Source organism: Felis catus, chromosome A3 (genome assembly GCF_018350175.1).
Source record: "Felis catus isolate Fca126 chromosome A3, F.catus_Fca126_mat1.0, whole genome shotgun sequence".
NCBI classification, from domain to species: Eukaryota; Metazoa; Chordata; class Mammalia; order Carnivora; family Felidae; genus Felis; species Felis catus.
In genome coordinates this window covers 121,077,489-121,093,410 of record NC_058370.1, presented here as the reverse complement: position 1 = coordinate 121,093,410, position 15,922 = coordinate 121,077,489, and the positions used below count along the sequence as shown (strand labels likewise).

Below are 15,922 nucleotides of genomic sequence, written 5' to 3'. Positions count from 1 at the left end.
CGTCACTAAACTCCTGACCACTCTTGACTGCCTGACAAGTTCATGTTTCCCTAGCCTATCAATCTGCTCCCCTCTCTCCCTGATGACCATTTCACACTCCTCTCCCTCACTCTGCCAGACTCGTAACATGTGTCATAAAAACTTTTCATCCGGCTTGTTGCCTTTTGATTTGAAAGCATCTTTTACTATACCAACCTCTTTATTTTTATACCAAAATTTGTCAATCTTTTCCTTCATGACTACTGATTATTGTTATGCTAAGAAAGCCCTGTCTCATACCATACATACCAAATATGTATTTTTTTAATTTTTTAAATTTATTTTTGAGACAGAGAGACAGAGAGACACAGAATCTGAGGCAGGCTCCAGGCTCTGAGCTGTTAGCACAGAGCCTGATGCGGGGCTCGAACCCACGAGCTGTGAGATCATGAGCTGAGCTGAAGTCAGACATTTAACAGACTCAGCCACCCAGGCACCCCCCAAATATGTATTTTTGAAATTACATATTTGATCTGGATTTTTATTTTGGAGTGGAAAGAACAGCTATGAATCTAAAGTGTTTACTCCTCTACCATCATCACCACTTACAATGTCTAGTACTTTTTGTGAAACCATTTATGAAATAATTCAGCCTTCCCAACTGATCTAAAATGCATCTCTTTTCTCGTACACTAAGTGTACACACAAGGCTACACTTATTTCAGTTTGTGGGTTTTCCCATGGACTCTTGTATGAGACTTCTAACTACCACAGCACTAGAATATGCAAATCCCTATCTACCCACTATCATCTTTTTCTATAATTTTCCTATTTTCAGACATTTATTTTTATGTCTTTCAATGGGATTTTACTCATCTCATTTAATTCTAGGCACTTTATGATTATGGTAATATTACATATTAATTTTATATATTTTTGGTATATGAGAAAACTTTTCATTTTGGTAAGTTATTACTTTTTTAAGTTTTATTTTTATTATTTATTTTGAGGGATGGGCAGAAAGAGGGAGAGAGAGAATCCCAAACAGGCTCCGTGCTATCAGTGCAGAGCCTGACGTGGGGCTCCTGAACCAAAATCAAGAGTTGGACATTTAATGAACTGAGCCATGCAGATGACCCTTGTTAAATTTATATTACAATGAATGTGTCAGGTTAACTTGCCTGCCTGGCCCATGTTTATTTGTCTCACAAGAAACACATCAGACAAATTCCAACAGGAGAGCATCCTACAGTATAACCAGTACCCTTCAACACTGTCAAAGTCATCCAAAACAAGGAAAAGTCTGAGTAACTGTCACAACCAAGAGGAGCCTAAGGGTCCATGACAACTAAATGTATTGTGGTATCCTAGATGGGATTCTGGAACAGAAAGAAAAAGCACCAGATAAAAACTACAGAACAATGAATAAAGCATGGATGTTAGTTAATAATACACGCATCGATACTGGTTAATTGTAACATATATGCCATATTAATGTAAGTTATTAATAAATAGGTAAAACTGGGTGGAAGGGTAGATGGGAAATCCTGTACTATCTGCTCAGTTTTTCTGTAAATTTTAAGCTGTTCAATAAAGGTGTATACATTTTTCTTAAAAAGGCAAATACCATAGAAGTAGAAAGCTTCGGGCAGAGTAAAGGTAAAACATGTACCTCTAAATTTGACAACATTCATCTAAAAATACCTACTTAGCCCACTTATGGGAATTTATTTTAATAATCCAAAGAAGGAAAATAGAATGTAAGGATGCATATTACAGTGCCATCAATATTTTTAAAAAATACAAATAAGGTTACTTTATCCAACAGAGAAAGGAATAAGAAAATAAATTTCACTCAGAATACTACACATCTACTACAAATGATAATTTCAAGGCTATAGCAGATATGTAATGTCTGTGATATAAAGTTTTTAAAAAATACAAAATTCTGGGGCGCCTGGGTAGCTCAGTCAGTTAAACACCTGACTTCGGCTCAAGTCATGATCTCATGGTTCATGGGTTCGAGCCCCGCGTCAGGCTGTGCTGACAGCTCAGAGCCTGGAGCCTGCTTCAGATTCTGTGTCTCCCTCTCTCTCTGTGCCTCCCCTCTTCATGCTCTGTCTCTGTCTCTCTCTCAAAAATAAAAACACTTAAAAAAATTTAAAAAATACAAAATTCTAGAATATGGAGGCAAATACTCAAAATTACATACGCACATGTCAAGGATTAGAAGAAAACCTCTTAAAGGAAAGGACTTTATCCTTGTGAAACACCTAATAGAGTATGACAGACTAAATGTTTAATATATATTCACCAAATAACGTTTATCACGGTTTTGTTTGTAATAGCAAAAACTTGAACAAACCAAACATGTGAAAACAGGAGTATGGGTAGTAAACAGAGTCTATTTACTAAATAAAAACAACACAGCCATTAATACTTATGAAAATTATGGAGTAACACAGAAAAAATATCTTCCAGGTAATAAACAGACAAAAATCTATAGTGATTCTAATTATGTAAAAATTACATAGGTGTATATATATATATATATATGTATACATATATATTCTGATTCAAAAGCATTAATATGCTAAAAGTAGTTGACTTAGGCTGAAAGACTGTAAAGAATTTTCTTTTCTCTACTTTTCAAGTTTTGTTGTTGTTGCTATTTTTTTTAATCTCATAGGAACCACATATACCAAAAGGTCAAGCAATTAAAAACAGACAAATATTATGACCTTAGTAATTCAAAGAAGTCATGGTAAATTTACAACTTGTCTTTCAAAAGTTAGCAATGCCTTCTAAGGAGTTTTTTTCTCTGACACCAACCAATTCTCCAATTCTCTGACACCAACTGGGTGTCCAACAATTCCATTCAATTCTGATACTATCTAGAGTTACGCAATCCTCACACGTTAAGGCCTCAGTCCTGCAAGACTGCCTCCACTTCAGACACTGGTCACAAGTCCTGGGCCGTCTTCTGACCAGCTGGCATAAACCAGGGGTTCCCATGATCCCCTCCCTGGATTTGACAATTTGCTAGAAAAGTTCACAGAACTCAGAAAGAGTTAATTTGTGTTTACTTAAAAAAAAAAAGTTGTGTTTATTGTTTTGATATAAAGGATTAAAATTCAGGAATAGCCAAATGGAAGAGACACATTGGGCAAGGTCTGGGGGGCAGGGCATGGAGCTTCCATGCCCTCTCTGGGCATGTCACCCTCCCAACACCTCAGCGCCTTTACGAACCTGGAAGCTCTCTGAAATCACTGTTCTCGAGTTTTTGTACAGCTCAATCTCCAGTGCCCACCTCCTCTTCCTAGAGGTCAGTGGGTAGGGGGAAAAGTTCCAACCCTCTAATCTCTTGGTCTTTCTGGTTGTCCAGCCTCATCCTAAGGCTATCTAGGGTTACCACTCTAAGTTACCTCTGAGGTAGCATACCTCAGGTGTGATGAGAAGGGGTTTATTATGAATAAAAGACACTCATCACTCAGGAAATTCCAAAGGTTTTAGAAGCTCTGTGCCAGGCACCAAACATCAAATATACTTTTGCACGCTTTTTTAACACAATAGCAAATATAACCCAGAGCCTTGCTCTTGTCTATATTTTAGTCTATTATAAAAAATATTACGCAACAAGTCTGTTTTACCAAAAACAATTAACTAAAATTACCAATCTCCTCTCAAACCCAGCCATGATACATCTAGTGCTAAAAACTACAAAGGAAAGTACACTCCTCCAGACACAGCCTACTGCAGAGGCCTAAAGAGACTGGCATCCAAAACCAATGCCACACCCCAGAAGGTCCTGTGTGGGAATAGCTTCTACCTGTGAATGGTAGTTTCCAATGTCAACCAAAACACAAACAGAACAAGAGAGCAGAGGAAAGAAAATGAAACTAGTAGCCAGTGGATACAAAAGCATTCATCCATTTTCCTAATTCTATCAGTTTAAAGTTTTTTTTTTAAATATCAATACGTTTCAATTACTGGAAAGTATGCTATGACTGCAGCAAAAAGAATACTCTAAAATAGAACGTCCTAATTTACTGAGAAAGCAAATATAAAATAATAAATGTGGAACAAGGATTTTAAAAGCAAACTCCAAGTTCTGAAGGGAGAAAAACTACCACAAAATAACAAAACAGAGATACTCTTACATGGAAATAGTCATACTAAAACCAACAGTGTATCCAGAAAATATCTCTGAGCAATAACACCTAAGCAAAACAAGGCCTTACTTCCCCCAAATACTTCAAAATCACAAATTTACAAATTCTCTTCACCAATCTCAATTCTGAAGAGTCATGGACTTAAAAAAAAAAAAAAAAAAAAGTCTGGCAATGGGGCACCTGGGTGGCTCTGTCGGTTAAATGTCCAACTTTGGCTCGGGTCATGATCTCATGGTTCCTGATTTGGAGCCCCATGTCAGGCTCTGTGCTAAAGCCTGCTTCAGATTCTGTGTCTTCCTCTCTATCTGCCCCTCCACTGTTCACATACTCTCTCTCAAAAATAAATGAATATTAAAAAAAATTTTTTTTAAACTGGCAAACCTATCGTTGCTCTTTCTGGAAAAAACGCAAATGCACAAAATGTGGCATACAATTCCAAAAGTTTCAGACCTCTAAAGCCAAAGTGTGAACTTACAGAGGATTCGTGTATTTCATAGTTAAGCCCCTTAATTATAAATACATGAATTCCCATTTTAAAAAATGTATACAATATTAGACTGTGAAAGAATCCTTCTATTTTATATTCCATTCATTCTCTATTCTAACCATGGCCCACCTAAGTGGGACAAGAGACCCAATCTAACACCCTGCTCCCATTTTTCAGTAGAAAAAAAACTTCATGATGAAGAATTATACAACGCAACAGTTACACAAGAGCAAAATGGGCAACAAAATTGGGGTGCCTGGGTGGCTACGTTGGTTAAGCATCCAACTCTTGATTTCAGCTCAGGTCATGATCTCACAGGTTCGTGGGTTTGAGCCCCATGTGGGGCTCTGTGCTAACAGCACAGAGTCTACTTGGGATTTTCTCTCTCCTCTCTCTGCCCCTACCCTGCCCACGCTCTCAAAAACAAATAAACAAATAAATAAATAAATAAGAAACAAAACTAAATCTAACACTGATTCTATAATTTTTTTAACATTTATTTATTTGAGAGAGTGCACGCGTGTGCACACATGAGCAGGAGAGGGGTGGGGGGGTCCCAAGCAGGATCTGCACTGCTAGCACAGAGCTGGACATGGGGCTTGATCCCATAACCTGAGCTGAAATCAAGAGTCAGACACTTAACCGACTGAGCTGTCTAGATGCCCCAATTCCATAATTAATTACAGTTAATTCAAGAATAGCAACTTAAACCACATCAAACTCAAGACAATACCCATGATGCACTGAAAATCTAAGTGTGGGTGTGCACAGTAGGAATTTTTCAATGCTGCCAAAGCATTGTATAGCTAAACTAAATTTGAGCCCTCAGTAAGCTCTACAGATTGGTTAATTGTAGTTTATGAACACTAAATTTCAGTAATCGTTACTAACTCAGATTATCAGTAAGTAGTCCATACTGATATACAAAAATCGAAGACAATGGACATGAAAAAACAATAGCTCCTAAGAAATGAGGAACTAACTTGCATGTTAGTTTCATTTATCAGGAAAAGCCTTCTGCCCCAGCATGTGTCTTGAACCATACTGGAGAAGCAGCAATCTGATCCAAACATTTTCAGCCATTTTCCCACTGTGATTCTGTAGCATAACTCATCAGTAGCATAAAATCTAATCTCCTAAATTGGATCCTTCACACACTGCTGGTGGGAATGTAAAATGATTCAGCTGCTTTGGAAAACAATTTGGCATTTCCTCAAAATGTTAAGCATAGACTACCACATAACTTAGCAATTCCACCCCTAGGTATGAACCCAAGAGAAATGAAAACATAAACCTATGTCCACACTAAAGTCTGTATACAGATGCTCACAGCAATATTATTCATAGTAGCCAAAAAGTGGAAACAACCCAAGTGTCCAACCACTGACGAATGGATAAACAAAATGTGGTATATCCATACAATGGAATATTTGGTCATAAAAAGGAATGAACTATTCGTATATGCCATAACAAAGATGCACCTTAAAAACATTATGGTTGTAAAAGGAACCAATCACAAAAGACCATGCATATTTTATGTTCCCATTTATATAAAACACCTAGCAGTGCAATTGCTAGGTAGTAGGGTAATTCTATTTTTCATTTTTTGAGGAGCCTCCATATTGTTTTCCAGAGTAGCTGCACCAGTTTGCATTCCCACCAACAGTGCAAAAGTGTTCCCCTTTCTCTGAATCCTCTCCAACATGTTACGTACCACAGTTTCTTTATCCATTTATCCACTCATGGCCACTGGCTTGCTTCCATTTTTTGGCTATTATAAATAATGCTACAATAAACATAGGGTATGTATATCTTTTCGAGTTAGTGGCTTCATTTCCTTTTTTTTTAGGTCAATTTATTTATTTATTTATTTTAAATCCAAGTTAGTTAACATATAGCGTAATAATTATTTCAGGAGAATTTAGCAATTCATCACTTACATATCACACCCAGTGCTTATCCCAACAAGTGTCCTCCTTAATGCCCTTTCACCCCTTTAGCCCTTCCCTCCACCCAACACCCTTTCAGCAACCCCGAGTTTGTTCTCTGTAACACAGTATTTATCTTTTTTTTTTTTTTTTAATTTTAGGACAGTTTTAGATTTTTTTTTTATTAACCTGTTTTATTTTTTATTTTTTTAAATTTACATCCAAATTAGTTACCATATAGTGCAAAATGATTTCAGGAGTAGATTCCTTAGTGCCCCTTACCCATTTAGCCCATACCCCTCCCACAACCCCTCCCGTAATCCCCTGTTCTCCATATTTATGAGTCTCTTCTGTTTTGTCCCCCTCCCTGTTTTTACATTATTTTTGTTTCCCTTCCCTTATGTTCATCTGTTTTGTCTCTTAAAGTCCTCATATGAGTGAAGTCATATGAATTTTGTCTTTCTCTAATTTCACTTAGCATAATACCCTCCAGTTACATCCACATAGTTGCAAATGGCAAGATTTCATTCTTTTTGATTGCCAAGTAATACTCTATCATATATATACCACATCTTCCTTATCCATTTATCCACTGATGGACATTTGGGCTCTTTCCATACTTTGGCTATTGTTGATAGTGCTGCTATAAAATATAAAACATGGGGACGCATGTGGTCCTTTTGAAATAGCACACCTGTATCCCTCAGATAAATGCCTAGTAGTGCAATTGCTGGGTCATAGGGTAGTTCTATTTTTGTTTTTTTGAGGAACCTCCATACTGTTTTCCAGAGTGGCTGCACCAGCTTGCATTCCTACACAGTATTTATCTTAATTTCACTGAACAGGTACAAGAAACTAAAGTCACCAATTACTAATAAGAAGGACATATTTTTCTCACTTTAATCAATATCTGAGAAAAAGGTTACTATTATTTCTACCTAAAGGCTTAGGGCCCCAAATTCACAAAGCATGTTGAGACTTAAAAGCTTCAAAGATTAACTTTTCTATAAAAACTTATTACTAGTTCTAGTTCTGCAACTTGGCAACCTCAGTTTAAGATGTTTAAATATAAATTATAAGTCTGACCTTTTATAAATGTTAAGTTTAGCCTACAAAGAATCAACCATTAAACCGAGCAGGTATAAAAGAACAGAAATGGTAAAGTAATACTGAAGTAGTTACTATTCCAATAATATTGCAGATTTAAATTAAATCAATTCTAGAAGAACTAGTCAACAACTTTGAACAAGATAATTCACCCACACAGAGGGGAAAAAAAACACCTAAGATTAGCTTGTGACTCAGCCTGCATTGCTATGAGGGGAAGGTGGGGGAGCTGGCTATTAGGTCTGTTCTCTTCAGTCTCCTATCAGGACTAAATATGAAAACAAAACTATTTACTTGTCTTGAATAAGAAGTATAGAGGGAAAACATTCATATAGATGCTTCACCTTCAAGTAAAATATTACCTCTCTGAAACAAAGATAACTTTCTAAGTTCTGAAGCCATTCACATCTATATAAATATGTTAAATTTTTGCTGAAAACAAAATTAAAAGGTAAATGGGGAAAATGAGGAAAAACCACAAGTATAGTCAATATTTAAAAACCTTTTTTTTTAACGTTTATTTATTTTTGAAAGAGAGAGAGTGTGAGCAGGGGAGAGGCAGAGAGAGAGGGAATCACAGAATCTGAACCAGGCTCCAGGCTCTGAGCTGTCAGCACAGAGCCTAACACGGGGCTCGAACCCACGAACTGTGAGATCATGACCTGAGCCGAAGTCGGACGTTTAGCCAACTGAGCCACCCAGGTGTTCCAAGTCAATATTTTTAATGTACAGAGAACTATTAAAGCAGATAAAGAAAACATTAAGACCTCAAAAAGACAGTTTTCCATCAACACCCAAAAAACAAATAATCCAGTGAAGAAATGGGCAAAAGACGTGAATAGACTTCTCCAAAGAAGACATCCAGATGGCCAATTGACACATGAAAAAATGCTCAACATTACTCATCATGAGGGAAATACAAATCAAAACCACAATGAGATACCACCTCACACCTGTCAGAATGGCTAACGTTAACAACTCAGGCAACAACAGATGTTGGCGAGGATGTGGAGAAAGAGGATCTCTTCTGCATTGCTGGTGGGAATGCAAACTGGTGCAGCCACCCTGGAAAGCATTATGGAGGTTCCTCAAACAAAAATAGAACTACCCTAAAACCCAGCAACTGCACTGCTAGGTATTTATGCAAGGGATTCAGGTATGCTGTTTCGAAGGGACACATGTACCCCAATGTTTATAGCAGCAGTATCAACAATAGTCGAAGTATGGAAAGAGCCCAAACATCCATCAACGGATGAATGGAAAAGAAGATGTGGTAAGGCACACCTGGATGGCTCAGTCGGTTGAGTGTCCGACTTCAGCTCAGGTTGTGACCTCACAGTTGGTGAGTTAGACCCCTGTGTCGGGTTCTGTGATGACAGCTCAGAGCCTGCAGCCTGCTTTGGATTCTGCGTCTCTCTCTCCGCACCCCCCCACTCACATTGTGTGTGTCTCTCTCTCAAAAATGAATAAACAGGGGCGCCTGGGTGGCTCAGTCGGTTAAGCCGTCCGACTTCGGCTCAGGTCACGATCTCGCGGTCCGCGAGTTCGAGCCCCGCGTCGGGCTCCGGGCTGATGGCTCAGAGCCTGGAGCCTGCTTCCGATTCAGTGTTTCCCTCTCTCTCTGCCCCTCCCCCGTTCATGCTGTGTCTCTCTCTGTCTCAAAAATAAATAAACGTTAAAAAAAAATGAATAAACAAAACAAAGATGTGGTATACATATACATACATAGTATATACATGTATGTATGTGTATATATACATACTGTGTATGTACACATATACACACAGTATGTATATATATACATACATACACAGTATATATATATATATATATACACACACACATACACACACACACACACACACACACACACAATGGAATATTACTCGGCAATCAAAAGGAATGAAATCTTGCCATTTGCAACTACGTGGATGGAACTAGAGGGTATTCTGCTAAGCAAAATTAGTCAGAGAAAGACAAATGTCATATGACTTCACTCATATGAGGACTTTAAGAGACAAAACAGATGAACATAAGGAAAGGGAAGCAAAAACAATATAAAAACAGGGAGGGGGACAAAACATAAAGAGATTATTAAACACAGAGAACAAACTTGAGTGTTGCTGGAGGGGTTGTGGGAGGAGGGATGGGCTAAATGGGTAAGGGCCATTAAGGAATCTACTCCTGAAATCACTGCTGCACCATGTGCTAACTTGGATGTAAATTATAAAAAATAAATATATTACAGAAAGTTAAAAAAAAAAAAAAGACAGTTTTCAAAAGGGGAAATGAAACTAATGAATGTCAATGTCACAAATAATCAAGGAAATGCAAATTAAATTGCTTCTTCCAATAAACTTATTTTATTTATTTATTTATTTTTTTTTTAATGTTTATTTATTTCTGAGAGAGAGACACAGAATCCAAAGCAGGCTCCAGGCTCTGAGCTGTCAGTACAGAGCCCGATGCAGGGCTCGAACTCACAAACCCACAAACCCTGAGATCATGACCTGAGCCGAAGCCGGAAGCCCAGCCGACTGAGCCACCCAGGAGCCCCCTAAACTTTTTTTTTTTTTTTTTTAAAGAAACATGGCTAATACTCGAGGCCAGCAAAGGTGAGGGGAATGAGTGCTGCAGACATAACTAATGGGGGTGCAAACTGGTATTGCTCTTCAGAAGGCACTTTGAGAACAGCAAGAACCCTACCACTGTTCATATCCAATAAACCAGTAATTTCACTTCTGGGAATCTGTCATAAGAAAACGATGATAAATGGGGTAAATGTGAAGATGTTCACTGCAATTATTAGTTATTATAGAAAAAAACCTGGAAATAACCTGAGTGCCCCACAGTGGGGCAAATCAAGTATTATGCTGCTACTTAAATCAAATTCATTGTGACCTGTAAATTATATCTCAATAAACCGATTGTTTTAAGTTTATTTATTTATTTTGAGAGACAGCAAGAATGGAAGAGGGGCAGAGAGAGAGAATTCCAAGCAGGCTCTGTGCTATGAGCTCAGAACCTGCTATGGGGCTTAAACTCATGAACTATGAGATCATGACCTGAGCTGAAATCAAGAGTGAAGACACTCAACCGACGGAGCCACCCAAGCACCCCTCAATAAACCTATTTTTAAAAACACAAGTTTGGCTAGACCATATGATAACCTGGAAACGGCTTACATTCTTATAATTAAAATTTATGATATAAATGTGTATCATTATGAAAATAATAGCAGCCAACAATCACTGCATACTTCCCAAATTCCAAGCCTGACACTCAGGTTTCTGTGTGTTATCACTGACATCATCATTATCAGGGCCATCCTAGAAGGGTCTGAGGCTCAAGGCCACTCACCAATTATGGGGCTGGCCCCAGATAAATTACACTTTAAAGAAGGCCTTATTGTAAACATTTTCATAGGTCCCTTGAGAATGTTAAAAAAAAAAAAAAAAGAATTTTGAAATTGAATTTTAATTATTTCAGAAAAGAGAGGTACAGTGCCCCTGACATGCCCCCTTCCCTCCAAGCATAGCCAAGGGCAGCAGTCCTGACTGACCTAAGCAAAAGACAGGCTTGATTATTATTGTTACCATATAGAAAGAATTTATTATGAGATGGTCACACTAAACATACATTATCTCTTCATCCTCATAACAATGCTATGGATAAGTATTATTATTAAATCTCCACTTTTTTTAAGGAAGAGAAAACCAAGTCTTTTCGAAACTTACATTCACAAAGTTAGTAAAAAGCCAAGCTGGAACTAAAACTCACTCAGCAAAAGCCATGTTATACTCAACTACCAGGCTGTATTATAAAACATGCACAATAATATATATCTAAAAACACAAAAAAGAAAAGATACGGTGCATAGGAAACACCAAAATGTGGTTGTTATTGGTTGCTGGACTTGGAATGACTTTTTCTCCTACTTGTTTTTTTTCCTATTCTACAAAGTTTCTTCAATCAGTACATATTATTTCCACAGTAAATATATGTTTAAGTTACATAATGAGAAATAATGTTAAGGTGAAAAAGTAAAAGAATTTGGAAAAATATTTTCATTAAATGGCAGGTTACATTGTTAATATAACTCAGAGACAAGCAGTCAGTATACTTCAAAATTAAACTAGTAAATTTAGAGAAAAATGCCTCTTAACAAAACTAGAACAGAAACATAATGAATGCTGGAGAGAAAAGGAAGTGAGATCTAATCAAATGCACCAATAGCCAGAGAGAGGTGTAACTAGAACCCCAAGTCTTCAGGGTTTGCTCTTTCTCCTAAGGCTCTGACTTCTGGCAGAGGCTGCCAGTGGGCCTACCCCACCAGTTCACCAAACTTCCCAGGACATTTCAAAATCTTACCAAGATTACATCAGGACCCTCCAACTTCCCCCATTACACTGGAAAAAAGGGGGAAGTCAGAAGAAAAACTGAGCCTTGTTTTAGAGAAGAGATCTAGAAGGAAGATTCAAATACTCTGAACACCAGAAAAGGTACACTGGGGTGAAAGAGTTATTTATTTTATCAGGCTTTCCCAGAGGCAAGGTTAATAATCCTGTAAGTAACTTGCTGTTCCCAGAATGGGAAACTTCCAAGCCTGTTTTCATTCAATTTGTCTCTGGGCCCCTCCCTCTCTTTCCCCCCTTTCTCACTGAAAGCCCAGTTCCAATGCTACTTTCTCCATGTAAGTTTCTCTATTTTATATACTTGATTCCCTTCCTGATATCAACAACATCACCATAAGCACCTTTAATCCAAATTCACAAATATTTACCAAGTCATCAGATGTATAGCACTTGGATAAGATGTATAACAGCAGGGAATAGAGGTGCCTGGGTGGCTCAGTCAGTTAAGCCCCCGATTCTTGATTTTGGCTCAGGTCATGATCTCCCGGCCACAAGACTGAGCCCCACATCAGGCTCTGTGCAGAGTGTGGAGCCTGCTTGGGATCCTCTCTTTCCCTCTCTCTCTCTGCCCCTCCCCTACACGTACATGTGCACTCTCTCAAAATAATTAAACGTTAAAAAAAAAAAAAAAAAGAGCAGGGTATACACAAAAGGAAAAGGCCAAAACTTAGAATTCCATATAGGTACTAAAGAAAGGACAAAAGATGAGCACCTAACTTTGCTTTAGGGAACCAGAAAATTGTTAGATGAGTAATCTCAGAGGAAATGACTCCTCAACTGAGTAATGTGAACTAATCAATAGGTATTACCCAATAGGCTAGAAACAGATTTTTTACGAATTAGGAACAGAAACAGGCAAAGACACACAGGGGAAAAAAGCTGAGAATTAAAAGACAATGTCATAGGACTTCATACATGAGGCTAATAATAGCACCTACCCCATAGGAATGCTGTAAAAATTAAATAAGGGAGTAAATATAATGAAATTAGAATAGTGTTATATATGAGAAGTCCTATATAAACGTTAGCTATTATCGTTGATAAAAATCCATAAACAAAACTAAGAAAGAAACTCGGAAAAAAAAAACTATAACTATATGGCAAAGAGTTACTATTCTTAAAATATATAGAATACTTAAAAATAACCAAGCGATGAAAATGCCAAAGAAGTGAGAAAGAGCAGAGGTAAATATTTCTAAAAGTAAAATCTTTAAAAATATGCCTTCAAAAATAGAGAAAGAAAAACAAGGTGGTCTTTATCAAATTAGGAGATTAAAAAAAAGAAGCCAATCTTTCTGACGATATGGGAAACAGGATCAGTTTCACTGGTAGGAGAACACTTCGGTACTGACAAGTTTTTCTAGAAGACAACTTGGCAATGCTTTTACATGGGCCATAGGAAGTGTCCATACCTTTTGATCCGTGACTACGACTACTACAACTACTAGCAATTTATTCTAAGGAAATAATCATAGATGTGAACACAGATATGTTAACTGTGGCACAATTTAAAAATATAGGGTTGCCTGACTGGCTCAGTCAGTAAAGCCTGCAACTCTGTTTTTTTTTTTTTTTTTTTAAGTTTATTTATTTTTGAGAGAGAAAGAGAGAGAGAAAGCATGAGTGGGGAGAGGGGCGGAGAGAGAGGAGCAAGAGAGATCCTAAGCAGGCTCTGCACCGTCAGCTCAGAGTCCCATGCAAGGCTCAAACCCACAAACTGTGGGATCAGGACCTGAGCTGAAGTCGGATGCTCAACCAACTGAGCCACCCAGGCACCCACCCCACCTTTTTTTTTTTTAATGTTTAAGAGAGAGAGCATGAGCAGGGGAGGGGCAGAGAGAGGGGGAAACACAGAATCTGAAGCAGGCTCCAGGCTCTGAGCTGCTAGCACAGAGCCCAAAGCAGGGCTCCAACTCACAAGCCATGAGATCATGACCTGAGCCATGACCTGACGACTAAGCCACCCAGGCACCTCCCCACCTTTTTTTATGGGGAGCCTGCAACTCTTGATCTCAGGGTCGTGAGTTTAAGCCCCACACTGGGTGTGGAGCCTACTTAAGTAAATTTTTACAAACAAATAATAAAACTTAAATTTAAAAAATACAAACTACTTTAAAGTTACAGAACCAATATGAGAGGATAATATGAGCACATTAGCTGTGAGATCTTGGTAAAATTACTAAACCTGTCCTTGTTCAATCTTCTCAACTGCAAAATAAGTAATAATAGAATAGCTTTTATGGAGAGGCTGAAGACTAAGTGAATAAAAAAATACATCAAGTGTCTCAAAAGTAACTAGAAAACAGTAAATGCTCAGTAAATGTCAGACGTTGTTAACATTCTATAGTAGCAAAGCAGTATTATTTAGCCAAGAAAATTATGCTGTAGATAAGTATGCAATAAAATAGAACTATTTTTTGATAAATGTTAGTAAGCGAAAAAGCAGGAAACACACCACAGTATATAATTCCATTTTTTGCAAAGACAAATTTCTAGAAGGATATCTACCAAAGTATTAAGAGAGACCATTTCTCTGGGTAATATGATTCTCAGTGACTATTTTCTTCTTTCAATTTCCCCTGTTGCTTTCGAATTTTCCAAAAGAACATGTATTACTCATCACAATAAAAATGGTATAAACAGAAAGCCTATAGGGTTTAAAAACAAACACAATATAGTGCTTTTAGGAAAAGTAAAATTAAGGTATCTATTCCAAATATTTGATAAATCTCTGCTCTAGTCATGTTGTATCTGAGGTTTGTTTGTCTGCCTTTAAGTTATTAGAACATAGAAATATTCAGGGATCTGCTGGGTACAAACCCAATAGTTATATTAAAATGACAGGGGTACCTGGGTGGCTCAGTTGGTTAAGCGTTCAACTTCAGCTCAGGTCATGATGTTGCAGTCCGTGGGTTCAAGCCCCGTGACGAGGTTTGTGCTGACAGCTCAGAGCCTGGAGCCTGCTTGGGATTCTGTGTCTCCCTCTCTTTCTGCCCCTCCCCCACTCATTTCTCCATCTCTCAAAAATGAATAAACGTTAAAAAAGCCTTAAATAAATTTTGCTAAATACAATACGTGAAATATAAGTTAACACATAAAGCACAAACAATAATCTTTTCCCAGGTCTTTCATTTTTTAATAATAACCTTGAAAAAGGCAAATTTACTTCTCTCAATTACCCCCCACCCAACTACCTACACATTCCCTACTCCCATTTCCTGCCTTACTTTTTCTCCACAGCACCTGGCAAATTCTAACTTCTAGACAGTTGATTGTCTCTCCTCTTTCTTCTTGAATATAAGCAGCATAAGGGCAGGGATTTTTGTATATTCTGTCAACTGCTTACATGCTCAATGCTTGGGCAGTTCCTGGCCTGTACGCACACAATATTTGTTAGAGGAATTTGGTACCATGAATGAGCAGTAACTTCTGTTGGGTTTAATTTTTAGAATGAAAGATGGTTGTTAAGAACAAAGAAAAAGTTAAAGCAGATGACAGAAAACAGAGGGAAAAGGCATTTTTCCCCCACCGAAGCCCCCAGAAAGACAAAGATGAGGTAAAGTCAACCTAATGTAGAAAGCGATAACAAAGATGTATTTAAGAGGGAGCTACAGCATGTACTTTATCAAGATGAGATTACCACCTACAAAGACTATAAACCCAGGTACGGGAGAGTAACGTTCAGAAAAAGGTTGGGGTTATCTGTATCTAGTCTAAACGGCTCTTAACATCTCAATCATACAAGTGATTCTGTTCTCTAGATCCTGAAGGAGCCAAAAACTCCAAGTCAGAATCACAGAATGAGGACCACACATTAGAAGGAAGGAGAGGTGG

The 15,922-nt window shown here is 37.8% G+C and overlaps 2 protein-coding genes across 17 annotated transcripts in view; one reads left to right on the top strand and one right to left on the bottom strand.

The window, feature by feature from the left end:
• ITSN2 (intersectin 2) overlaps positions 1-15,922 on the bottom strand; it is a 148,033-nt gene that overhangs the window by 126,337 nt on the left and 5,774 nt on the right. The window lies entirely within an intron of this gene.
• Positions 15,546-15,922, top strand: part of LOC102902347 (synapsin-1-like) — a 45,920-nt gene continuing 45,543 nt past the window's right edge. Inside the window, exon 1 of the mRNA XM_045055105.1 lies at positions 15,546-15,644. Coding sequence (XP_044911040.1) covers positions 15,546-15,644 — 99 coding nt within the window. The remainder of the gene's footprint in view (positions 15,645-15,922) is intronic.